Source organism: Chamaea fasciata, unplaced genomic scaffold (assembly GCF_029207755.1).
Source record: "Chamaea fasciata isolate MVZ Bird 193981 ecotype frontalis unplaced genomic scaffold, bChaFas1.0.hap1 SCAF_7, whole genome shotgun sequence".
Lineage (NCBI taxonomy): Eukaryota > Metazoa > Chordata > Aves > Passeriformes > Sylviidae > Chamaea > Chamaea fasciata.
In genome coordinates, this window is record NW_027094092.1 from 60915828 (window position 1) to 60942184 (window position 26357).

Consider the following 26357-nt stretch of genomic DNA (forward strand, 5'->3'; position numbering starts at 1 on the left):
AAACCCCGGCATTATAAAAACGGGGGTCCTGGTGGGTTTGGCCAGCTGTGTTCACATCACCCCGGTTGTCACAGGTGCAGTGGGAAGGGAAAGTTGTTTTAAAGTGCCCAAATGTGGCCGTGCTCTCCAGCACAGAGGGGACACTCCGGGGCACTGACATCCCCTAGGGTAGGTGCTTGTGTTTCGGAGGTGTCCACAGGATGCTGCCCCGCTGGGTAATTACTGCTAACTACCAGGCCCTCATTAGAGTCGAGGCAATCAAGAGTAGCAGCAAAAGCGAGGTTTTCCTCTCTGTCCCTTGGAGCTGATGACTTTGATGGAGGGTAAGATACCCATAGCCCTGGTTAGTGATGCAGCCCATCGGGGCATCCGGAGCAGAGCATCCCCAAAATCTCCCTCTTGTGCGGCAGCAAATGTGATATTTTGTATTTGTTTAGTGGAAGGTGTCCCTGCCCATGGCTGGGAGGCTGGCACGAAGTGGCCTTTAATGTCCCTTCCAACTCAAGTAGTTCTGGGATTCCATAATTCATGCTGTTTACGAACACTCCCCCCACCTCCAAAAACAAAAAGGTAATTGTGCTAATTGTGGTGTTTTTCCTTGCCGAGGCCATTGATTGACCAGGTAATCGGTGTCTTCATTAGCTCCAGGCTAAAGTTGATATTGATTGCGGGCACTTCATATGCGAAGCGCTAATTGCCGTTTAAGCCTATATTGTTCCAGTTAAATTTAGCTGAGAGTTGAGTCCTATCGGGCCCCTCCATTGTGTGCCGTGAAGGTTATCTGGCTCTCAGGAGGGGGTGGATTTAAAGGCAGGAAAGAAATGCCGGTGAAAACTTCCTCTTCTCATCATCCCGGAGCGCTTTGCTTCCCCGGGCTGGTAATAAGGAGAACAGAAACAAGGAATAACGCCGGTGGTGACTCTCCTAAATCTGCACTTCTCAGCGCTGTCTACTCAAGCTGGTCATTCTGGGGGACTCGAAATGCCACAGAAGGCCGGCAATAAATCTGAACAAAGTGATGCCCCGTGCAGGGACCGGGGAGCCCCCGTTCAGCTGCTGCCCGCCTGCCCCTATTATCCCGGCCGCCCTCCTGCATCTCAGCTGCTGGCCCATCTGGAGCAGGGATGAAAGGCTGCCCTTTAATTCGGGCTTTGTGTGCCTCTGCCGTGTCCCCCCTTCCCTGTCACGGCGGCTGGAGGTGGCTGCGCACGCCGGGGCTCTGATGCTGCTGACCTCATTATTTTGACTGCTGGGTGATGCCAGCTCCTCAGGTAGGAAGCTCGGGTGGGTTGTTTTTTTGTTTTTGTTTTTGAATCCCCCCACAACCGTGGAAGCGCTGCTGAATAATTCAGGGAAGAGGAGGAGGAGGCATCTTGGGTCACCTTGCGCAGCCGGCTGCGTGCCGGAGCCGCCTGCCTAAGATGGAGGTTGTGCAGGATTGCGGGATCGCCGGGCTGCTGGCAGCTCCCTGACTGCAGGTAGGCAGCCAGCCGGGGCCCTCGCTGCTGATCCCGGCTGCTGGGAAGCAGGAAATCCTTTCCCCAGGCTGTGCAGGGCTGGTTGTGTCCCCCTGAGCTCCGGCTGTGCCTCGGCGTGGGGATGTGTGAGGCTGCCACGGTGCCCTGGCCGAAATCTCACCTGGGATGTAGGGCAGGTGTGGCCCACGCACCTGATGCTCTTTTTCTTTAGGGATTGTGTTTTTTCCTGCTGGTTTTTTTTTGGGTCCCTAATGCTGGACTTGCCCAGGGTGAGTTTTTGGGCTTTTGTGGCACTGAGAGGGGTGATCCCAGTGCTCCAGCAGCAGGGATGCTCGGGGATATACTGGGAGGTAGCATTTAGCTCTCTTTACTAGCTGGGGAAACTGGTTCTGGCGGTGTAGCAGTAGGGTCAGGTGCTGGAGACATCTCTGAGGGGGGGAAGAGGTGGCTGAGCCTGAAGATAAGAGGTTCAGAAATGCTTGGGAAGCTCTGTGGGTTGGAGTCATCTTTGCTGGAGGCTTGGCTGTGAGTTTTGGGGCCGCTGGAATGTGCAGGCAGGGCTCCCTGACACCGGGATCCGGCCACTGTCGAGCCCTGTGGGTGCAGGTGGGAATGGAAAACAAGTTTGTTGCCTTTCTCCTGCCTTCCACCTGAGCTTTAGGGTGCTGCCTCCTCCTGTGTGCCCCGGGTCGGATGTGTCTGTGCCCCCTCTCCTCCCCACAGTGCTTGGGTGCCCTGAGAAATCAGCTCAAGAGGGATTTGGGGGGGAAGAAATGGGGCAGGGTGGGTTTGAGGCTCAGGTTGGAGGGATTGCATCCACTCCCTGGAGTGTCCATGGCAGTGCAGGAGGAAGGGCAACCTGGCTGGCCTGTCCCTGTCCCACAGGCTCTGCGTGCTGCCTGCCACCAGCCCTGCCTCCCTGAGCAGATGTGGGATCCAGAGGATGCTCTGCCTTGGCATCTGCTCCTGCAGCCAGAGAAATCAAGGACACGGCTGCTGCAGTGCCTGCCCTGGAGATTTCCTGGCTGTCGGGCTGTGGAATTGGGCTGCAATTGGAGCAGCTCTGCTTGTTCTGGGATGTCCAGGAGTGCTGCTGGTGACACAGGGAGCCACAGGAACCCTGTGAGGAGCAGATGGGGCTGCTCCATGGCAGGGCTGGATGGGGAGGGGGTTTGGGTAGGACCCCCTGTTTTGGGAAATGTGGACTATAACAACCTGCAGTGGTCACAAAACCAGAATTCCCATGGCTGGCTGGTGTGGGGTCACGGATGAGGCTGGCCAAGCATCCTGGGGTGCCCATTGTCACCCAAGGCTGGTGACAGTGCCTGTGGTGCCCCCAGTGTGGTGACGCATCCACACCAAGGCTGTGTCGTGGCACTGGGTGACACTGCTGCCACCCAAAGCCAGCCAGGAGCCCTGGGCCAGGCTGAACAAACAGATCCAGCCAAATCCTTTCGTTTCAGAGGGGAAATTTCCCTCTCCTCCCCTGCCAGAACAGCTCCTGGGGCTGTGATGCTCTCTCTGTTAGCAGTGGATGAGAGGGGTGAAAATTTGGCTTGGAGGAGAAGATGCAGACCTGAGACAAATTGGGTCTGGGCTTTGTGTGCCCGGTGCAGGACACCAGATAGATTTTGGCTGTCCCCACGCTGGGATCAGCTCTGCTCTGGGTTTGCTGCCTGCCCAACCCTTCTCTGCCTGCAGCCAGGGTTTGACCTGAAATACCTGAGGGAGAGCAGCTCAGGGAGCGCTTGGCAGCTGGGCTTGATCTTGGGAGTTTTTTTCCGGAGCTAAAGCATTCCATGATCCCAGCTTTGCTGCGGGGGGGGTGTGTGGCCCTCATAGAGGAGGGTGGCCACGGTGGCTGGCTGCCCTGAAGGGTTTGGGTTGGGGTTTTCTGCCCTCCCCTCCTCGTGCAGAGCCCCACACTTGGCTCCCTGCAGCTGCTCAGCTGTCCTTGGGGTTGTTTGTCTTCTCACCAAAGCATCACCTGCAACACCTGGGGATCAGTGGAGCTCAAGGGAACAATTTTCCCCTGCAGCACCTCAGCTGCTCCAGCTGAACCAAACGAGCTGCTCCTGGAGTCAGCCTTAGGTGGCAGGTAGGGACAGGGACGTGCCACATGGGGCTGGCCCAGCCACCTGGGCTGTCCCCTCCCGAGGGTTTGGCTCTGCAGGCGTTTCCCCCTCGGTCTTTCTGCTCTGTGACTTCTTCCCCCAGTGGGATGGGAGAGGCTGGAGCAGTGCTGGAGCCCTTCATGCGACCAAACACGGCCCCAAAGAGCCTCGTGGGCGGCTCCTGTGCCAGCCCTTGGGGTTTTTTGCTGTCCCATGCCACCGATGGTCACCTGCCCCATCTCTTCCCGCAGGTGAGCGTGGCAGGCTATGGGATGGATGAAGCTGAGCAGGACCAGTATGAAGCTCGCCTCAAGGAGCTCTTCGACAGCTTCGACAGCACAGGCACGGGCTCCCTGGGCCAGGAGGAGCTCACTGACCTCTGCCACATGCTGCACCTGGAGGAGGTGGCCCCGGCACTGCAGCAGACCCTCCTCCAAGGAAACCTCCTAGGCAGGGTAAGGATGTGGGGAGATGGAGGGCGCTGGGGATCTATGCATGGAATGGTCTTGGGAAGAGACTGATGTGTGTACTCTGTGTATGTCCGACATCCCTGAGGTTCCGGTGGACTCGTGGGGCCTGGTTTGTTCAGCAGGGTGGGCACAGGGCAACTTCCAAGAGCAGAGTTGGTGATAACAGGGAAGGGAACTGCTCTGTCTGCCCTGGCTGGAGGTGGTCTGAAAGTCAGGAGCCACCACTTTAGGCTGAGGCTTGTGCACTGGTGTGCTTTCCCAGTGTCCAAGGCCCGAGTAAATGCCAGGTCCTGGCTGCCCCTGTGCTGGCATTTGGCTCGCGCTGCGCCCATGCCCCCGGCACTGGTTCCTGGTGCAGCTGGCCTGGGTCACCTCCCCAGACCAGCTCACCAGGTGCTTGCACAAACTCTGAGCCACTTGGGATGGGACAAGGACCTCAATCCAGGGCTTGAGCCTGTGATTTACGCTGGCTTAAGCTGTAGTTAGACTGGCGGGGCCGTGTGCGGTCACGCACGCTTCTCCAAGGTAGAGAATGTTGTCCCACTCCGGCAGTCACTGTCCGAGCCACCTTTGTCCACGTTGCCTGGTGTTGGTGCCTTCCCAAAGCCAATTTTTCAGTTGTGGTTATACCTTTATGGAGTTAAATACCAGGGCACTGAGCAGAAGCTGCTTGCCCTTGGGGGGATCATCTCCAGTTCAGCGCCGATGTCCTTGTGTTCTGCGTTACGTCTTTCCCGGCGCGCCGCGCTCAGAGTGCGTTAGATCCTTCCCTGGAAATCACCCTGAAATCCCATCACTGTTCATTAAAGTCAGGGAAATGTGGAACAGGGCAGCCAGGGCTTTCAACAGACAAGCAGCCATCCCGACTCCAATTTCCAATCAAACTGCAGTTTCCACAAACAAAATAATTCCTTTAATGAACAAAGGAATTTCTCCTTTTTCCTCCTCTTCCTCGCCTGCCCTGGGGCTGTAGCTTTTCTGCTGACAGTGAGTGGAGCAGGGATGGATCCAGGCAGAGGCTGTTGACCTTTAGAGTTGCAGTGTGGCATTTTCTGGAGCACCAGAGACTTTCTGTGCTGCTCTGTCATCTTGAGCGTCCAGCACTTGGATGCTGTTATCAAGGAACCATGGAATGGTTTGCGTTGGGAGGACCTTAAAGATCACCCAGTTTCAACCCCTTGTCATGGGCAGGGATGCTTTCCACTGTCCCACTTTGTTCCAAGCCCCATCCAACCTGGCTTTGGACACTTCCAGGGATCCAGGGGCAGCCACAGCTTCTCTGGGCACCTTGTACCAGGGCCTCCCCACCCTCCCAGCCAGGAATTCCTTCCCAATATCGAATTTAATTCTATTTTCCTTCAACTTAAAGCCATTTCCCCTCGTCCTATCACCTGGCTTTGCCAATTGCGGGACGGTGGCACGGAGAGAAAGGAAGGGCAGATGTGGCTGTCACAGCTGGTCCGGACACCAAAACATCCCGAGTGCCAGGTCACACCAGCTCCATCCCTGCAAGGCACGAGGCATCCCATTTTATTTCCTTCCCCGCTTTGTCTCTGGGGATGGTTCTCCCTTCCAGCCTGCCACGGGAGCCTCAGGACAACCTTTGTCTCCTCTTCGTGCTCGTTAGCAGCAGCAGTGGTCGGATTTAATGATCCTTGGGGTTTCCTAGGATCTCATGGGGAGAACAGCAGCAAACACGTTGCTCCCTGAGCAGGGACTTGTTGCACCTGCCCCTCCAGCCCCTCGCTGCAGATGGTCCCAGCCTTTGTTTGCCTGCACTTCCAGGGATTTATGGGAGGGCACCGGGGAGGGGGGCAGCGGGGGAAGGTTTTGTCTGCTCGGGGGCAACTCGGTGGGGCCACGTGCTTGCCTTTGTGCTGGGGCTCTGCTCCAGGGATGAGTGCTCGGGGATCACAGAATTGTGGAGTGGTTTGGGATGGAAGGGATCCTCAAAGATCACCTCACTCCAACCCCCTGCCCTGGGCAGAGACTGGGAGCTGAGCTGGCATCCGGAGCGGGGCTGGAAGTGCCGCCTCCCCGGTGATGGTTTGGGAATTAATGGGCTCTGGTGTGGGGCTGTAAATCCTGCCCTGACTTGTGTCAGAGTCAAACCCCCGCAGAACTGTTTTCCTCACACTTTGTGTGCAGAGGTGGCGCTCGCAGGGATCCTGGGATTCCTCACAAGGCTGTTTCCCTTCACCCTTGATGGCAGGAGTGTGGGGATGGGTGTGGCTGTGCCTGGCTGTCTGTCTGTCCGCCCTCTCTGTGCCCTTTAATTAGCAGCAAACCAGAGGTGTCTTGGGGACAGTGCTCATGGGCCTGGGTGATGGGCTAAACCCTGGAAGTGTCCAAGGCCAGCTTGCACAGGGCTTGGAGCAACCTGGGCTAGTGGAAGGTGTCCCTGCCCATGGCAGGGAGCGGGATGAGATGAACTTTCAGGTCCTCTCCAACCCAAATCCTTGTGGGATTCCTTGACGCCTGGCACCTGCGGGCGCTGTGCAGGGCCTGTCCTTGGCGCTGTCCTTGAGCAGGGATGAGGAGCTCAGGTTTCCCCCGCACCGCTGCACTCGCAGCCTGCAGCAAGGACGCCCCGGCTGGGCTGTCGCTGCCAGCTCCCTTCAGCGCCGCAGATTTTTGCTGTGACCTCTTGCAAAACCCCCTCCCCGTGCGGCCCGCGGTGACGCCGTTCCCGTTAACGCTCGCCGGGGTTCTCCAGGCCCCGCGTGGAGCCCTTGGGGCCAAGGCTGCCCTGTTCTGATGTTACCGCACAGGATCGCCTTGTCAGGGCCTGCAGGAAGGGCTGCAGCCGTGCCAGGGGGGGTTTAGGTGGAAATCAGGGAAAGGTTCTTCCCCCCCAGAGCACTGCCCAGGCTCCCCAGGGAATGGTGACATTCCCGAGGCTGCCAGGGATGCCCAGGGTGGGATTGTTGGGGATGTCTGTGCAGGGCCAGGATTGCACAACCCCTGTGCGGCAGGAAACTCTGTGATTCTGCATCTCCCCCAGCAGATGTTTCCCTCTGCAGCCATCCTGGCTGGAAGGAGTCCACAGACAGGGACAGAGCTTTGGGAACGGCGCTCGGGATCGAGGACAGGGAGCTGGGAGGAGGCTGCTGCTGCCGGCCTGTCCCTGTCCCGGCTGTGCCAAGTGCTCTGGGACACAGCAGGGAGCAGCAGGTACCTTGGCACGGGCACTGGGCTCTTTCTAGCGCTAATCAGTCGCGGCTCCAGAGGGATTTCTGGGATTTCTCGGAGGAGCCGGGGTCGCTCAGCAGCCGCAGCTTTGCTTGGTCCCTGGTTGCCGCGGGGAGGCTGAGCCGGGGGCCGGCAGTGCCTCTCTGGTGCCGTGTTTGTCTTGTTTTGCCTCTGGTTTGTGTGTTCCGGGGAGTTGAGCTGGCCGTGGGGTTTGCGTGTGCTGTCCCTGATCCCGGGTGGGCGCACTGTGCGTCGCCTTCCACGCCCCCGTTGCCTCCTGGCTGGTTGGGATCGGCCCCAAATTGCTGAGGGACCCCCAGTGAGCAGACACACAAATGGACAATACCAAAACAGAACCACGCAATCAGGGTGGTTTGGGGTGGAAGAGACCTTAAAGCCCATCTAGTTCCACCCCTGCCATGGGCAGGGACAGCTCCCACTATCCCAGGTCGCTCCAAGCCCCCTCCTAACCTGGCCTTGGACACTTCCAGGGGTGGGGAACCTGTGCCAGGGCCTCCCCACCCTCACAGGAGGATTTCTGCAGCGTTTGTGGCTTTGCTGTCCCGTGGCTGCCTCACCCGGCTCTAGTTTGATCAGTGGTGTTTCTCTAGCTCTCTGTGCCCTCTCTGTGTGCAGACACACCACAGCCAAGGTCAAACGTGCACCACGGGCTGGTGTTGCTGGTTATCTGGTGTTAGGAAAACCTCTGGCCCATCCTGAGGAAACATCTCCCCGCTCTGCCAGCTGGGACTCCACCTCCAGAGCGAGGAGGGCACTGGGGAACCCCCTGCGCCCGTCCTGCTGCTGCTGCTGATTTGCGTTTGAAACCCCGCCGTGCAGCACAGGAGCGTGGCCACATCCTGCTCCACAGCCTGATCTTCCACAGGCTCCTTTGGGTGTCGTGGTAAAACCATGATGCGACCACGGGGCCGGCTGTCCTTGTGCAGCTGAACCAGGGCTCAGCTCTTCCTCCTTCCTCCTCCTCCTCCTCATTCGTGCCTTAGTTCTAGGGCTCCTTATGCACAGCAGGTGATGGCAGCGGTGCTGCGCACCTGCCCAGATGGTTTGGCTTTATTTAATTCCACGCGTTTGCATGAGGGATGCAAAGCGGATCTTGTTTTCTTGCTGCTGTGAGGTCCCAGCCTCAGCGCCCATCCGAGGGATTGGCTCTGTCTGTTGTCACAGTTCACGTCCTGAGAGGGATCCCATGGGCAGGGAACCTGTAATTTGAACGCCCTCATCTTTTATTCATCCTCATTTAGCTCTAAATGTCAAGTTTGGTTTGTTTTTTTTTTCTTTTTTTAATCTGGGAAATTCTCCTATCTCTAGAAACTGTCCTTTTTGAAGTGCACCAGTGTCTGGAAATGGATGGCAGCAATTAGTATTCAGATGAAGGCATTCCTGATGAGCTTCTCCGCTGAACGTGTTTTTTTAATTGTGTTTAAAAAACACGCTTCAAATTGTTTAAAGCCTCGAGGGTGATTGGCACTGCCTGAGCTGTGGCATGAGCTGCTCCCCTGCGCCTCCATGGCTCACCTCCTACCAGGGAGCTTGTTGGTATTTTTTTTTTGGTTTTTTTTGGAGCTTGCCTGACCCCTCAAAAACAGGCTGGAGAACTTCAGACCTGAACTTTGCTGCTTGTGCCTCCCCCAGCAGCATGAAAATCCCTCTTGAGTGCAGCTCTGGCTTCACCCTCTGCCGGCCAGAGCAGCCTCGCTGGCTTTCTTTAAATACAAAAAATCTTTTTGTCCCGTGCTAAAAATTCTTCCCGGATTTATTTAGCCAAAAGAAATGGTAGCAGCCAGCTCTGCCTGGCCACTGACCCATGTCAAATAGCTCCTCCAGCTGTCCCTGGGTGTCCCTGTCCCCCCACGGCTGGAATTGCTGACATTCCCAGGCTGGGGAGGATGCTGCAGTTTCTTTGTGGCTGTTCCTGGCTGGGAGGCAGGAGGCTTTCCAGGAAGGCACAGATGGGAAAAAAAAAAAAACAAAAAAAAAAAACCCAAAAAACCAAAAAAAACCTCTCTCGGTGGCAGGATCATCTCTGTGTTTTTCCCAGCTACACTCCAGGCCTGGTATTCCTCCTTCAGCTCTCGCAGAGCTACAGGAGCTGGGGCAGGGCTGCCCTGGAATCCACATTGGGAAGTGGGTTTTGAAGCTTAATTAGGGCAGTGGAGCATTTCCACAATGGAGTATTCATCCCCGATCAGGAATGGTCTCATTGGAGGAGCCGCTGACCCTGGCCAGGTCACCTCAAGTGATGGAGATGTTCCCTGCTGCTTTGGGCATGTTATTTGGGCTTCTTGCTCGGTGGAAAAACCCGACCAGTGCGTGAAATCTGTGCCTTTGGGTCCTTCTGTGGTAGATTCCTCCCACGTGCCCAGAGGTGCTGGCTGTGTCCTCATGTCCCTTTGCTGTCACTTCTCCAGGGTTCTTTGGTGCCCCTTGCCGAGGCTGTTGGCACAGGGGTGGTGATCTAGGCGATTCCCACTGCTGCCCGTTTTCCTGCTGAATTATTGGCCTCATATTTAACTTCCTACACCCCCTGATTTCCTCTTTTCTTCCTTTTTTTTTTTTTTCTTTTTTTTTTTCCCACAGGTCCACTTTGATCAGTTTAAAGAAGCACTTATCCTCATCTTATCCAGAACCCTGTCAAATGAAGAGCACTTCCAAGAACCAGGTAAATACTGAATTTGCCTAAAATAGTACACTTTCATTGGCAAAGCAGCTGTGGGTGGCTCTCACAGAAGAAATTTGAGAAGAGCAAGTGCTTTTTAGGTGCTGCCATCCGAGCGGAGAAAGCTGATCTTGGGAGAAAAGGGAGTTGAGGTCTGTTGTGGAACCTTGCACAAAGGTGTTTTCAGAGCCATCGGGTGTTTCTATCCCATTCCCAGGATCTGGATGCCCAGAGAGGCACGGGATGGCTGTGAGCAGACAGCTGCACCACGCTTCAGGTGCTCAGGGTGTCTTGTGGCCGTGACATGGGCTCAGGTCTCTCCATCCCACACCACTCCTGGTGGCCAGGGATGCTTTAGGAGCAGAGAGTTGTGGCCAGGCAGTCAAATGGTTGATTTCCTGCTGCTGCTGGGGCTGGTGTTGGTTTTTTATGTTTTCTAAAGTCCGTTCTGTTTCCTTGTGTCTGAGATGAGTGGGGTTGTAGGAAGCTTCTCTGTATTTCTCCCAGGAAACAGTCAGGCTGCTTCAGAGGTGTTGCTGAACACGTGAAGCCCCTGAGAAACCAGCTTGGGGCTGGTCAGAGAATTCCAGGATGGTTTGAGTGGGAAGGGACCAGTTCCACCCCCTGCCATGGGCAGGGACACCTTCCACTATCCCAGATTGCTCCGAGCCCCATCCAGCCTGACCTTGGACACTTCCAGGGATGGGGCAGTGCTGGGAGTCCTCAGTGTCCTGGTTTTTTTTTTCCTTGCTTTGTTTCAGTGTGCCTTGAAAACGTGGCTTTTTAGGCTTTCCTTGGCAGGGAAGGTTTTCCCCCTTCCCTGCCAGGGACTGGGAGCTGTGGGGCCGTGGGGAGGGCTGAGCCTCTGCAGCTCCAGCTGGTGTCACACCTGTATGTAAATCCCTAATCCTGCCTTTGGAGCAGCAGGGGAGCAAAATCCCCCAAGGAGAAAACAGCTTAGCAAAGGGGGAGAGGGAACTCTCCAGGTTTCCTCTCCTGGAGCATCAATCTCAGCTGGAGCGTCCCACTCTGGAGAGAGCAGCCTGCCGGCAAAATTACAACTTTCCCCTTTAAATAGGCTGCAGAAACCACAGGGTTGCAGAGGTGTGATTGATGGGTTATTTTTATTTTCCACCTCTCATCTCCAAAGCTCTTTAATGCTTCCAGAGGGGTGATGGCAGCTCTTGCAGCCGGCATTCCTTAATGGAATTTCCAAGTGCAGGTGGGTGGGTGCTCAAGGCGGGGGGGGGGGGGGGAGGAACATCCCTTCCAGCCCCTTGGGAAGGAGCTGGCACAAGAGCAGGAGGCCAGAACTAATCCAGCATTCTGCGTTTATTGGGGTATCATATGGCTGAGAAGCTCCAGCTTGATTGAAATGTAAATAAATCTTCCAGGAACGGCTAAATTTGGGGTTTATCGCCGGGGAAATTAGGAATGAAGCTGGAGAGCTCTCCTTGGGGACTCTCCTGTCAGCTGGGGTTGGAATGGCAGGAAATCAAAGGGTGTGGGGGGACAGGTAGGGAAGCCAGAGCCAGGCAGGCCTGGGAGGCATTTTATTTTTAATGCGTTTTGACAGGTTGGTTAACGCCAAAGTCTTTGCTGCTTTTAATTTAGATCAAACTGGAGATTTGGAGAACAAGCTGCTTTGTGCTGTTGGTGTCAAACTGTCAGGGAGTGTGGAAATGCTGGTGTTCCAGCCCGCCCCAGGCTTGGGAAAAATTGAGTTAAGAGCTCTAAATCGTATCGTTTAAATGAAAATTTAATTTGGGAGGGGGATTGGAGGGAGGGTGGGAGGGAGGAGAAGCGGAGATTTTAAGGCTGTTTTGCAGCGTCTGGGAAGTTTTGCTCTGGAAGGAAGTGGCTGTGATGGTTTTATCCAGGGATTTGGGTGATGGGAAGGTCACTGGAGGGCTTGTGACAGCCCCAGACAGTCTGTGTGACGTGGCCATGTCCTTGTCCCCATGGATGCTCTCAGCTCAGGGAGGAGGGTTGGGCACAAGGAGGGTGACAGGAAGGACGTGGAGCTGTTGGAGGCACAGAGGGATGGTGTGAGGAAAGGCACAGAGAACTGGGATTGCTCAGGCTGGAGAAGAGCAGCTTTGGGAACACCTTCCAGCCCTTTCCAATACCTGAAGGGAGCAAAAAATAAACATGGAAAAGGGAGTATCCACCAGGGATTGACATGACGGGGAGAAATGGCTTTGAACTGCCAGAGGGCAGGGATGGATGGGATTTGGGGAAGGAATTTCTGGCTGGGAGGGTGAGGAGCCCCTGGCACAGGGTGCTCAGAGAAGCTGTGGCTGCCCCTGGATCTCTGGGAATGTCCAAGGCCAGGTTGGACGGGGCTTGGAGCAGCCTGGAATAGTGGAAGGTGTCCCTGTCCTTGGCAGAGGGTGGAATGAGATGGTTTTTAAGGTCCCTTCCAATCCGTACCACTTGGATTCTGTGATGATTCTGCAGTTCCAGGCTCTCTAAGGTGAAGGTGTTACATGCTCTTGGAGCAGTCTGGGACAGTGGCCATGGCCCTGCCCGTGGCAGGAGATGATTTTCAAGGTCCCTTCCACCCAGACTGATTCTGTGACAGGGCTCTGGGGTCCCAGCAGGAACCAGGGGCTGGGGACAAGGAACCAAAAGTGCTGCAGTTCCTGCAGAAGCAGCCGAGGGGGTTTCCTCATTTCGGGAGGAAGCGGCAGGTGGGAGAAGCACTCAGGCTTGCAGAGAGCAGCTGATATATTTATATATTATTTGTTGGTTTGTTTTTTTTCTTGGCAGAGGGGCTGAATTCCCTTTGCAAAAGCAAGACTGGCAGGGGAGGATGGTGCTGCAGGCGCTTTGCCTGGGAAGCAGCCCTGGAAACCAAGGCAGGCAGAGTTCCAGAGCTGCTGCAATCAGCTCTGTCCCCTCGAGGGTGTCAGTGTGGGGACACAGACCCAGCTGTGAACCAGAGCCTCAGCTGGCAGGGCAAAGCCTGGCTCTGCTGGGAAGAAGGATGGGGAGATTCCAGGAAAAGCAGAAAAAAGGCTTGAATGTGGTTTAAAATAATCACTGTTTTAGCTCTTGAGAACCGTGGGACTGGGCTGGGCGCTGCTGCCACCGCTGCTCTTTGTCCATGGGTCACTGCAGCAATGAGGGGAGGGGGTTGAGGACAATAAAATAGAGTTAAGGGTGGGGAAAGAAAGGAAAGACAAAAACTCAGTTGTGTGCGTGATTAGGCCACAAATAGGAAAAAAAAAACCCAGGTTTTTTTCCTCCCCATTATAGCAAATAACAAGTGCGTGGAAGCTGGGCTAGGGAGGGATTACTGGGGTGGAGTGCAGGATTACAGGAGCACCCAGGAGAAATTAAAGAGCAGTTTGACGCCATCGTCCCTACGGTCACGAGGGGGTTTGGGATTTTCCCTTCCTGGTTGGTTTTTTTTTTTTTTTCTTTTTCTGGAGTCAACAGAAGTGCCCTCCCAAAAGGAGCTGGTGGGGATGATGCCCTTTGGAAGGGCCCCATCCGTGGGGGGAAAGGTTGTTCAGGTGGGGATGAAACCACTGTCACAGCCCAGACAGGGATGGTTGATGCCACAGAGCATTTTTGGGGCTAAAACCCATCGATTTTGGATTGTGGTGACCCAGCCACGACTCCTCTCCTCCTCCGCTGCTGAGCCTGAATTGAGATAGGACTTGGAGGAGTTCAGGCATACCTGGTGCCTTCGGGGATTAGGATTTAGCAGATCCTGGCTGCCATGTGCTTCGCCCAGCAGTTGTGGAGCGTCCCTCCCTTCCAAATCTTAAGCAGCAGAGAAATTAATTTCACCTCGGGATTGTGGGATGAGGGTCTTCCTGCTCTAAACCCCCTTTTGTCTGCGCTGCAGGGCTTTGATGCCGGGCCCAGGGAAAGGGAGTCCCCCCCCTTCCTTCCCCATCTGAGGGCAGAGCAGGATTTTGAAACGACTTATCTGGTGCAGAAAGGCAGAAAATCAAGTGTAAATCTCCAGCCACGGAGACGTTTCACTGCCGGGGTGGACGGGGGGAGCGAGGGAGGGAATTGATGGTTTCTGTCCACGGCACTTAAATCAGAGAGGTGAAATGCAGACTTGGGGGGGGTGTTATTTCATTTCAGGGGCCACTCTGAGGGCTACAAACCCTCTGGGCAGTGGGCAGGAGGGTGAGAGGCTTCTTCTCTCAGCCTGCTCCTCTTGCCCCCAGCCTGGGGGCAGTTCAGGGGGGCACATCAGACCCCAGTGTCTAATTAGGCACCAGCTCTGGAGTGTGTTTTACTAAGCTCACTCTTTGCTGAGGGCTGGAGGGAGCAGGGAGGGCTCAACCTATTTTATTTTTTTCTCTTGTTTCCCCTTTTCTTGGTGGTTTGCCAGCCACACAGTAGTGGAGCTCTGAGCAGCAGCATCTTCTCACCTTGCTCTCGTGGGGAGGAGTGGGTACCAGAGCATCCTCTGGGTCAGGGGGATATTTGACATTTTTGGGGATAAACAGCTCACAGGGCTGTCTCACGGGCATCTGCTTCAGTGAAAGGCTTGGTTTTGACATCTCCTTCCTGTGCCTCTGAAGGCACGTGTGGTTTGAGCAGCTCTTTCCATCTAAGGCTGGACTTGATGACCTCAGAGGTCCTTTCCAGCCTTGATGATTCTCTAACCCTTCCTCCTGAGTTTTGGCTGGGAATGAGAACCTGTTCAGCTCATCAGTGAATTTCCTGCAGTCAGGAAGCACGGATGGCTGCTTTTTGCTTTTGTGAGTGTGCTCAGCGTTCCCTAAATGTCGGGAATGGTGGGAACATCAAGGGCATCAGCTGCTCTGCTGGGGGCTTGGGTTGGGAAAGCAGGAGGTGGAGAGGCTTAGAGGATGCTGCAGGTGTGGGAGGTATCAGTGTCCACCTGCTTGAGAGGGACGCTGGAAAGGAGAGGGATTTGTGCTTCCAGGGATGGGGCTGCAGGATGTGAAGGGAAGAGCTGTAACCCAGTGTTAACAAAAGCACCCTGGCTCTGGAAATGGGATTTCAGGGTGCCTGAGCTGGGCTCAGGAAAAGCTGGTTTGGAAGTTGGAGCCAACTTTGTTCTCCTCAAGCGCTGAAGGGGTCACCTTTCCCTCCCCGGGGGTGTTCTGGAGCTTCACAGTTTTTTAATTACAAAAGGCAAACAAGCTCCCCCACGGTGCTCAGAGCAAAGAGAAGAGAGGAATCAGCTGCCAGCCTGCAAATGCTTAAAACGCCAAAGTGGGGAGATGCTCCTGTTGTTCCCATTCCTGCGCTTGCAGGGGGCACAGCGTGGATGGCACTTGTGTTTTAGAGGCTCACGGAGCAGTGTGGGTCGGAAGGGACTTTGAAAACCATCTCGTTCCACCCTGCCATGAGCAGGAACCCCTTCCACTAGACCACTGAATTTCCAGCTGCAGCGGTGGGTAAACGCAGGCAGCGTGGTGGCGTTGGAAACGGGATTCTTTGGGAAAATCCAGGAGGAAATTTAGCTGTAGTAGCTTCACTGTTGCTGAATTCCAGCTCCTTCCCCCCTCCTCCGCCTCTCCGAAGACAGATGGAGGTAGGGCTCTGTCTTAGGAATAATAAAAATGATTTCTGAAGAAAAACAAAGCCCCCAAGCCCTCTCTTGTGCGGGGAGGGAGAAAATAACTGGGTGAATGAGTAGCCACAAATATTAGCATTTCAGAGAGAGCTGCTGGATGGAGATTGTTCACCACCGGGCGGGCTTTAATAGGAGTGATAAGGTTTGCTTTTGTTCTGGGGCTCTTCCTTAATCAGCCTGTCTGCTCCTGATTTTTCTATCGGTGCACTCCATCGCCCAACTTTCATGTGCTGAGTCCCAGCTGCAGCAAATCTTGTTAAAATGGCCTTGTTCAAACACGGGCGCCGGGTTTGTTCCCTAGAGCTGCGCTGCAGCTGGATGGAGTGCGGGGCTGCAGGAATCAAAGCTCTCCTCCAGCCTGTGTATTTTATAATTCATTGCATAGCTAAGTTGTGGAATTTTTTTTTTTTTTTCTCCCCCCTCTCCTCTAACAAGCTCGAAGCCTTTTCTTCCATATCTAAAGGAATATTATCCGAGGAGGCATTTGGGTAGGGGGGTTTGGAGACCCCGCTGTATCCTTTGTCAGTGGTGGAACAGCTTCCCTGGGCCTTATTAGTATTGCACTCCTGCATTTCTTTCATATCAGAGCCCTCTGCAAATAAAATTTTCAAAAGCTGCTGCTCTTGCCACCGCGAGTGGCGGAAAATAAAAGATGATGCGGTCCTGGGGGGGTTTCGGCAGTCAGGTTAGCAAACACTGAGACAAAGGGTGGGCACGGAGCCTTCCCCTAATTGAATCCCTGGTTAATTTGGTCCTTCGTTTAATTTGCCCCCTGCTCCAGACGTCGGAGGATTCTCACTGAAAACAGCCCAAAACGCGCTTATTTATTTATTTTTTGTGTTTTGATCCTCGCCTGCCAGTGCTCCCGGATAATTCAGTCCCCAAAGGCAGGAGCTTGCTGGGGGAAGCTGGAGCTGGGGAATGCGGAGCCCCTGTAATTAGATGACGACTCCAAAGGGTTATTTAGATCTTGCAGTTGGCTTTGGCTGCTCAGCACAGGCCGGGACCTGCCCCGCTGTCGCCCGGATCAGCTGCTCCTGTCGGCCCCTCGAGAGGCTCCGAACTTGCCCGGTTTTTTTTCCGCTTGCCCGGTTGTTTGGGCGTTTTTAACGGAGCTGAAATTGAAACCCACGGAAAGCAGCGGCGGCCGCCCAGGTGTCTGCAGGGTCTGGAGACTTGAGCTGCCTCAGTGCAACTCTGTCCCTAATTAAACCTGCCTGGTGTTGCTAATGGAGATTAGTGCAAGGAGGAGAGGCCTAATGGACTTTCCATCCACAGCTCCTGGCAAGGTTTGAGGGGATTTTCCCTCCCCCCATCCTGTTAACGTGACCTGGGAATTGGGGAAGGGTGAGGAAGAGGAAGATTCCACTTGGTGGCAGCTTTTTTTTTGGCAGGGAGCAGCACCAATTCTAACCACCAGACCCAAAGGCAGGGTGAGGGGAGCGATTGATCCAGGCATGGAGCCGCCCACCAGGAATGGTGGTGGCAATTGGGTGCCCAAAATTCCTGTGAACAAACCAGCCCCGAGAGAGCTCAAAGATCCCATTCCTGATGTGTTTTGTGCTTGGCCTCCCCAGATTCCTCCCCGGAGGCACAGCCCAAGTACATCAAAGGCGGCAAACGCTACGGGCGCCGTTCCCTGCCGGAATTCCAGGAGTCGGTGGAGGACTTTGCCGAGGTGACGGTCATCGAGCCGCTGAGCGAGGAGGCACATCCTGCACACATTGCTGCCAGCCAGGAGGTGAGCAGGGAGGGCTGGGCGTGGGGGTGGCCTTGTCACCTCTGGGCATGGCTGCTCCCCACATCCAAAGGGCGTTGGGATGTGCTTGGAGCCTTCCCAGTAAAGGTGTTGGTCTCTCTCCTTGCCTGGCCCTAGGATGGGTGTTGGGGTGGCCTTGTCACCTCTGGATGTGTCCGCTCCCCACATCCAAAGGGGGTTGGGATGTCCCAGCGCCTTTGCTGGCCGCCCTCCTTGCCTGTCCCTAGGGATCAGCCATGCCGGGCACCGCCTCCCTTGCTCCATGTGCCGTGGGAAGTGGGGAAGGAGCCGGGGCTGACTCTGGCTCCTGGCGTCCCTGGCTCCTGGCTGGAGTGTGGGCCAGCAATTAAGCAAAGGCTGAGCCTCCGTGGCTAACGAGGTGTGGGCTGGGAGCAGACGGAGCACGTCCACATCCATTAGTGCAGCTGCCAAAATCCGGCCGTGGCTCCGGCAGGAGGGATGGGGATAAGGGGTGGTGGGCGGCAGAGCCGGCAGCTGCTTTGGGACAGTGGCATCTAATTGCTCAAAAAAAAAAAAAAAAAAAAAAAAAAAAAAAAAAAAATCCACATTCTTGGGTTTGTGCTCCAGATTTGTGGCTCTCTTTTGTGCCAGTGCTTTCAATCCCAGCATCTCCTCTTGCTTCCCCAGACAGGAAAGCCAGAGGAGCCGAGTGGTTGGGATTGGTGCCGTGTGTTAGAGCACAGCCACAGCATCATTTCCCTGGAGCTGGGCTGCTTCCAGCCTGCCCCGCTGTGCCAAGTATTGTTGATTCAGGAGCACGCGGTGGGAGTTTTTCCACTGGGAAGGAGAAGCACTGCTGGCTTTCTCCTGCCTCTGTCTCGTGGCTTCACTTGGAGTTGGGAGGCACTTGTGTGGGGACACCCAACCCTGTGTGAGAAGGCAAGGAAGGAGTCTCCAATTTCCACATTTTCAGTGGTATTCCTGTGCAGCTGAGCTTAAAAAATGATAAAAAAAACCACCCCCAAACCAACACCTCAAAGAAAAGCTTTTCCACCACACCCAGCTGCTTTTTTCCCTGCTCCTGGTGACCTTTGCTCACCACCACAAGGGATGCTCATCCATCCCCTGGTGTTGGGCCACATGGGCTGCCCTGACCTTGGGATCCATGTTAATCCACCCACACTCCCCAGGGAATTGATGTCCTTGGTGGAAGAGGCCACTCTAATCTTACCCCTCGGTTTTAGCTGTCACGGAGGTGTAAGAGGGTAGTCTATTAACGAGGTCAGTTAATTAACCCAGCTGGTGTGTAACCACGCTGTGCCGTGGGGGCTGGATCAGTCTCCTGCTGGGAATGCTTGTTGCACCTTTTGGGCTGCTGGGATGGTTTAATTCCTTTGCAACTGGAGCAAAAAAAAAAAACAAAACAGGCTAAACTTGTGAAATCCTTTCTTTATCAGCATCGCTGTCTCGGTCTCCAAAGCAGATCCTCTTGGTATGCATGGAAATGACTTGCTGGAAGGTGTTGAGGGGTCCCAGGGGAGTGTTGGAGGCTCCTGATGCACTGATGCCTTGGGATTTGGCCCGGGGAGCAGCCCTTTGCCCAGTCCTCTGCTGTTGTGTGTACAAACACGCCGCTGCTGCCGGCGTTCCGCCAGCCTGCCCCCGGCCCGGGCTGTCCCTGGCCTGAGAACTGGGGCAGGGTGGCTTAATTGCTGCTTGCTCCCAAGCAGTGCCAATTAAAAGGGCTCAGGCTCTGCCTGAGAGGTTTCCTTCCCTCCCTCCCTCCCTGCCCCGGTAAACACGAGGAGAGGCTGGAAGTCTGCTCTGGGATGGGCTCCCTGACCTCCATCCCCAGGGGTTTTTCAGGTACTGGTGGATAAAGCAATGAGCAGCTGGGTCTGGATTTGGCTGTGAGTAGGAGGGTGCTGGTGGGATCCTGAGGGTCCCTCTGACCTGCAGGAGTTTGTCCCCATGGATGCTGACTTCGGAACCTCACTGGGGGGCGTCCATCACTTCCCCTTCCCCAGCTGCTGGCTCTGCTCTGGGAGTGGTCTCTCCTACTTGCAGGTTCATGGAATCCCAGAATGGTTTGGGTAGGAAATCCCAGAATGGTTTAGGGTTTGGACCCTAAAGCCCATCTCATCCCAACCTTCTGCCATGGGCAGGGACAGTTTCCAGTAGTCCAGGTTGCTCCAAGCAACCTATCCAGCCTGGCTCTGAGGTTTTAGAATCTGCTGGCACATCCCAATATGTCCCTTCAGTGCCTGCTGGAGCCACTTGCTCCTGTGCTCTGTGTGTTTACTTCTGCATAGAATTGTTTCCAGCATGGCCTGGCATTTGGAGCAAAACATTCTGGGAGGCTCAGGTTGAAATTCCTTCTTTTGGGTGCTTGATGTGAGACTCCCAGAGTGGGACTGTCCTGGAAAGCTGGGATTTGTGAGTAACAGCTCGGGATGGTGCCTGCTCCCAGAAAAAATGCATTACTGCTGTGAGTGGTGCTTTGGAGCTGAAGGCACCTGGCAAAGCGAGGTGTGGGGATTTGATTTGAAGCTTTTTTGGGGTCTCAGCTCGGGGCTGCTCAGCCCAGGGAGCTGCCATGTGGCTCTGGGAAGAACGGGATCCATCAGCGCCTCGCGGAGCAGCGCGGGCCCGGCGTGTGCGCTCCTGATCATCATTTTAATTAGCAATATATTCCGGGGGAGAACAAAGGTCTGTCTGGCTGGAGCAGATGGCAGGGGGGGAAGAGGTGGCTGCTGCCTCATTCCGGGCAGAGCAAACGGCACAGGCTGCAGATGCTGGCCCGGCCCCGCAGCATTCAAAGCCGTGGCCATCTGCTCCCCGGGCCGGCCCAGCACGCGCCTCCCCAAGGATAAGGCATTCCTGGGATCCCCGTGGGTGTGACCCGTGGCCAGCTGGAGCCCTGCCAGGCCTGGGGGGACAATGAGTGCCTGACACTGGGATGTCCCAGCCCCTCTTTGTCCCCAGCGACCCCGAGCCCCCAGCGCACAAAGAGAGGTCACGCGAGCGCCCCGGGGTTGGCAGCCCAAAACCCCCTGGCTTTGTTCAGCCTCTTCAGGTTGGTGGTGTTGATGGAGTTGTTGTGGTTTCAGAGAATCCCAGAATGGTTTGGGTCGGAAGGGGAGCTTAAAGCTCATCCCATTCCACCCCCCCCAGCTTCCACTATCCCGGGTTGCTCCAAGCCCTGTCCAGCCTGGCTCTGAGCGCTTGAAGGGATGGGATGGCAGCAGCTTGTCTGGTCTTGCTCAAAGTGCTTGAGGTGAGAGGGTCTGGTGCTAAATTAATCTGATTCCATGTGAAAGTGTATGTGCTGCTTATGCAAAAAGACTTGTACACAGAGGATCTCCCTTCTGAGCATCGCTGCCAGGATCCCCTCAGTGTCCCAGCTGTCCCCAGGGACGAGGATGGGTGGCCGCAGGGTGAGATCTCTGGCACCCAAGCTGATCCTCTCTCTACACAGTTTTTTTCTGCCTTTTCAGATGGCAATTTCACAGAATCCCAGAATGGTTTGGGTTGGAAGGAACGTTAAAGCCCACCCAGTCTCACCCCCTGGCAAGGGCAGGGACACCTTCCACTGTCCCGGGGTGCACCAAGCCCCAGTGTCCAACCTGGCCTTGGACACTTCCAGGGATCCAGGGGCAGCCACAGCTGCTCTGGGCACCCTGTGCCAGGTTCTGCCATTCTCTTTAAAAAGAACTTCCAGGGATGGGATTTAATGGCACCTGTTGCCTCAGCTCCTGTTTTTTTTGCCCTTTGTGGGACGTTGTGAAGCCGTGGCAGCTCAGGGCCCTTGCCTGGTCCAGCAGCTGAAACGGGAGCAGCAGCGAAGCTAAAAAAAGTCCAGTGACTTAATCCAGTTCCCATGGAAACGTTGTAGATTAATGGCTTTTAGCTGTAATCTGAATGAGATGCATTGAACTTTTCTGTGATGATTTAGAGCCTCTTTATGTCCTGGGTGACTTTGACTCCCAAATCCATCAGTCACGTGCAGGCAGAAGCATCCACTTGCACCACTGCAGGAGCAACATCTGCCACTGCCAGAGCAGAGGTTGATGTGGTGGAGCAGCGCGTGGGAGTAAATACCCTGGGCTGCTACAAGGGTGGTAGGGATGAGACAACGTGTAGTACATGAGGAAATCACCTTAAGCGCCGTGCTTTTGCTCCTGGTACTGCCTGAGCTGATGGGATGCTGCCAGAGGGAGCAGGGTGGTTTAAAGCCACCAGAGTGTTGGTGTTTTGTTTGGTTTGGTTTGGTTTGGCTTTTTTTCCCTCTGTTAAGCTCAGTCAAAGGCTTGCTGACAGCACAGCTCTCTCCTGAAACAGAGCTGCGCTTAGTGGAAGAGTTTTGAATTTGGCTTGGCTGAGTGTGGGGCAAAGTAGGGGGAAATAAAGTGCTGGAAGGAAAAAATAACCCAGCTCTGTGATCTTCCCTGCATCCCCATCCCCTCGACCATCAACACCTCAAAGAAAAGCAGCATGGTTTGCTCGGAGGGCAAACCTCTCCCTCGCTCCCCAACTCCCTGCCCGGCTCTGATCTGTCCCCTCTCCTGGGTCATTTCTGGGGCTTCGGGCATCTCTGGGGGTTCTCCTCGCAGGAGAGTCAGAACAAGGCAGGATCAAAGAGCCCTGGATTCCCAGCCCAGCCTGCAGGGAGATGAAAGCCTGGCAGCATTGCTGGAGCCCTGCAGCTCCTTGGATGCTGATCCCAGAGTCTCTTTCATTCAGGGGATGTCTTGTAATTGTAGTAACTCAGGAACCTTTTGTTTTCTCCCCAGCACTGGAAGACACGCGGCAGCGAGGAGTACGAGGCCGAGGGTAAGAGCAGAGAGCAGCTCCTGGATGCGCTTATTCTCATTCCAGCTTTGAGCAGGGGTCAGAGGAGCGTGTGGAGAGGGGCTCTGGGTGTGTGGAGCGTCCCAGCCTGGCTGGGAAGATGCGGCTGGGGCATCCCCCAAGCTGGGGATGAAAGCTAAGGCAGGGCAGTGCCATGGCCCCCCGTGCCCTCTTGATCCTGCTGTGGGTGCTCCTGGTCTCCGTGGCCTCTGTCCTGGTCCCCACTCCTGCCCCGGGGGGCTCTGGCTGTAGTGGAGCCTGGTGGGCACTAGATGTCAGCAGGGACCAGTCATTAAATGTTCCCTAATTGTCACACAATTATGAAATCCTGGAATGGTTTGGAAGGGATCTTAAAGCTCATCCAGTCCCACCACCTTTCACTGTCCCAGGTTATTCCAAGTCCCATCCAGCCTGGCCTTGGACACTTCCAGGGGTGGGAAATTTCTCTGGGCAACCTGTGCCAGTGTTTTACCATCTTCATCATCGAAAAACTTCCTTTTAATTACATCAGCGCCTCTTCCATATTTCTGCTGCTCTCTAACCCCTTCCCCATCCAAAGGGGCCAACTTTTTTTCTCCTAAAGCTGCTTTTCCAGCCCCAGGAGGTGGCCTTGCAGCTCCCTTGATCCCATAACTGCCCAGGGGAGGAGGGGTCCCTTTCCCATCTATGCCAGCTGCCCTTCCCTGAGTCCAGCCCATGTTGGCCGTCAGACTCATCCACATTCCTAAAGATCCTCCTGGCCACAGGAGTGCAGCTGGTCAGGCACTGGGAGTCCCCATCCCTGGAGGGATTAAAAGCTCTGTGGATGTGGCACTTGGGGACATGGGGCAGTGGTGGCCTTCGCCATGCTGGGCAACAGCTGGATTCAATGGTCTTAAAGGGTTTTTTTTTCCAACCTCAACAATTCCACGATTCTGTGGACACGAGGCTCCTTCCCCTCTGGTGGCACATGTCAGTGAAATGCTGAGCAGAACCTTCTGCTGGAGTCTGATACTGCTGGCACCAGTATCCAAATCCTAAAATCCCAAAGTGTGCTCTCGGTAGGATGAACTCAGACAAATGATCCCTTGGGGTCTGCAGAGCCAGGAAGGAGCTCTGCCCAGTGCAGCAGCAGGTCCCCTGTGGGGTTCAGAACCCCCAGATATTCTGATCCTCTCTCGAGGAACGATCTCATACCGGAGTAACCTTCCCTATTTCCAGGCCAGCTGCGCTTCTGGAACCCAGATGACCTGAACGCTTCCCCTGGTGCCTCACCGAGCCCAGACTGGATTGAGGAGAAACTCCAGGAGGTCTGTGAGCACCTGGGGATCACCAGGGATGGCCACCTGAACAGGAAGAAGCTGGTTTCCATCTGTGAGCAGTACGGGCTGCACGCTGCGGCCGGGGAGGTGAGCGACCACGTCCCACCACTGCCCCTGCCTGGGCCACCCCAAAAATCCCTCCTGGGATTTGCCACAAGCACAGGTGGCTACTTGGAAAGGAGTTTCCAGCTCCAGCTGCCGGTCTTCCAGCGAGGTTTTTGGTCCCAAACCATCAGGCTGCTCTAGGAGGAGGCAGCTGCCAGCCTCAAGCGTGGCGTGCGTGTCTCCTCATGCAATCACGGAGTGAGCTGGAATTTAAAAGTGTGGCTTGGATTCCAAGCATGTCTCCTTAATCCCAGGAATTTTCTAGCTAGACAGCAAATATGGGTGAAATATTCATAGGTGGGTTGCTTTTGACTTCGTGAAGGCCTGTGGGCTGTTTGTGTCCTGCAGCAAGAGCCCACGAGAAAATGAAATCTTTAGCAAAAAAAGGCTCTCGTCAGCTTTAGGGTTTAGTTTTATTAAAAAAGTCAGATTTTTTGCATCTTAAGATAACATGGCTCGTAATAATTTCCTCCACAAAACATGCTCCTGAGCAGGTATTCCTTTGCAGCATCCACAGTGGAATGTTTTCAGGGTATTAAGGCAGAAAATGGAAAAGATAAACTGTAGACAAAGAAATAGTGAGGGACTAATCTGAACATCTCCAGTCCTACTTTTGAGAAAGCAGCGTGCCCTGAAGCATAAAACAGATTTATGATAACCTTGCAGTGTCCTAGGGTTTATTTTTTTTTTTTTTTTGGGCTGGTCACTTCAAGCTGCTCAGGGTTTGGCATCTGTCTCAGTACCTTGAGCTGAATTCCTGAGGTCACACAGTCTCGGGAGCAGAATGAAATGAGGGTTGTTTTTTTTTCCTGCTGCCTCATTAAACAGCAGCTCTGAGATAACCAGGAGCTTTTCTTCATCGTGTATGTGTGCCTGCAATTTTCCACATGGAGGATATGGAAATGTGTTAGGCTGATGTAGCTGGTAACTCTTGCTTTGCTCTTTTTGGAGCTTTGGGAATAGGATGTTTTCTCTGTGCCAGATTTTTTTTTTTTTGGCCTTTTACATGATTTTTGTCCCTTTGCAGGTGCTTGAAGAGGTGCTCCATAACCTGGAGCAAGACGGGACCATGAGCATAGAGGATTTCTTTTATGGCCTGTTGAGAAATGGGAAATCGCTCACACCTTCAGCATCTACTCCGTACCGGCAGCTGAAACGGCACCTCTCCATGCAGGTGAGGAAGTGAGAGGTGAATCCTGGGGTAAAAGGAGCAGGAGAATTCCTGAACAACTCCCACCCAGCCTGTCTCCTCCTCTTCCTCAGTGTTTGTCCCTGCAGGGGCAGCTGGGAGGGTCCCCCTGCCCCACAGAGGCAGGAGCTGGTGGCAGTGAGCTGCTGCATACCTTGCTCCGAAAAGCAGGTTTCAAATTCTCTCTCAGGAAAATCTCTTTTGGGGGAGATAAAACAGAGAACTCCCTCATGGGAAAGGGGACATGGATTCCCTTCTAAGTTTTTTGGCTTGGAGAGAGCTCTGGACACCAATGAAGTGTAGTGAGTAAATGGTGGAGCCTTGCAGAATCCCAGGGTGGTTTGTGTTGGAAGGGACCTTAAAGCTCGTTCCAACTGCCTGCCGTGGGCAGGGGAATCTTCCACTATTGCAGGTCATTCCAAAGTCCATCCAGCCTGGCCTGGAACACCTCCAGGATGGGGCATCCAGTATAAACTGGGTGCAGGGGGAAGCACTGCCTGGGATAGGCTGGAGACATGAAGATCCCACATTTCTACTCCAATTTTTGCCTTTTTTTTTCCGAGAGAGAGTTTGAAATCTGCTCCCTGTCTTTGCCTGGAAGTTGAGGGCTCTACCCAAACCACTCTACAAATGCTCCCTGCAGCTGTTTTAGGGAAAGTGACATTCCAAACCAAAACTGAACAGTGGAAAACCCTTCTGGAGCATCGAGGCCAGCTCTGAAAAGCTGCTCCTCCTGGGATTTATTTTAAATCCCGAGTGCCTGCCTGTGCCCCGGTGCCGTGAGGTCAACAGCGACACTCCCGCCGCGTGTTTTTTTTGCTTGGCAGCAAGGAAAAGCAGAGCTTAATCCTTAATCTCTGGAGCAGCGCTAGGGAAATTCCATTGATAAGTTGAATTTATCAGTGCCTTGTGGGCACTGTCACACCCTCATCCTCTCTTGCAGTCCTTCGACGAGAGCGGGAGACGCACGACCACCCCCTCGGCCATGCCCAGCACCATCGGCTTCTCCCTCTTCTCCAGCCTGGATGATGGGATGGGTTATGGCTGTGTGGAGGGGGTCCTGGATTGCTGGCACCAGGAGGGCATAGAGAACAGCCAGGAGATCCTGAAGGTAACCCCCAGCTGTGTCTCACCCCCGCTTATGTGTATTTTTTTTTCTCCCTGTGTTGGATGCTGAGTTGTGATTTCTTTCCTTTCCAAAGTCCCTGGTTTTTTCCCCTTTTAAAATTTCCTGTGGAGAGGCTGTGGCTGCTCCATCCCTGGAAGTGTTCAAGGCCAGGTTGGATGAGGCTTGGAGCAACCTGGACTAGTGGAAGGTGTCCCTGCCCACAGCAGGGAGGTGAAACTGGATGATCATTAAGATCTGTTCCAATCCAAACCATTCTATAACTCTATAAAAATTCCCAGTGCTAGTGACAAGACTTCTGGGAAATTTCCAATCGTTTCCTGTATGGTGCATCCCAGAGAACAAGAAGCTAATGATAAAAATACATTCTGCTTTCCAGCAGAGCTTGAAGAGGTCACCTACATTTGTTAGGAAGCAATTTAATTCCTTTCCCTCCCTGAAGAGCTGCACCTGCAAACCTCTGAGCACTGCGGTGACCTGAATTACTGCTCGTGCTGAGGTGGAGGACAGCACTTGAAACCCTGCCCAGTCCTCAGTGTTCCATTAGAGTAAAAGG

General features: G+C 54.5%; 1 protein-coding gene across 5 annotated transcripts in view; it reads left to right on the top strand.

Moving 5' to 3' along the window:
• Positions 1 to 26357, top strand: part of NIN (ninein) — a 60286-nt gene that overhangs the window by 2081 nt on the left and 31848 nt on the right. For all 5 annotated transcript variants that reach the window (XM_066189159.1, XM_066189164.1, XM_066189161.1 and 2 more), the window contains exons 2-8: positions 3844 to 4047; positions 9853 to 9934; positions 17087 to 17250; positions 22023 to 22062; positions 23281 to 23468; positions 24514 to 24660; positions 25619 to 25786. In XM_066189159.1, coding sequence (XP_066045256.1) covers positions 3865 to 4047; positions 9853 to 9934; positions 17087 to 17250; positions 22023 to 22062; positions 23281 to 23468; positions 24514 to 24660; positions 25619 to 25786 — 972 coding nt within the window. In that variant the 5' untranslated portion in view covers positions 3844 to 3864. The remainder of the gene's footprint in view (positions 1 to 3843; positions 4048 to 9852; positions 9935 to 17086; positions 17251 to 22022; positions 22063 to 23280; positions 23469 to 24513; positions 24661 to 25618; positions 25787 to 26357) is intronic.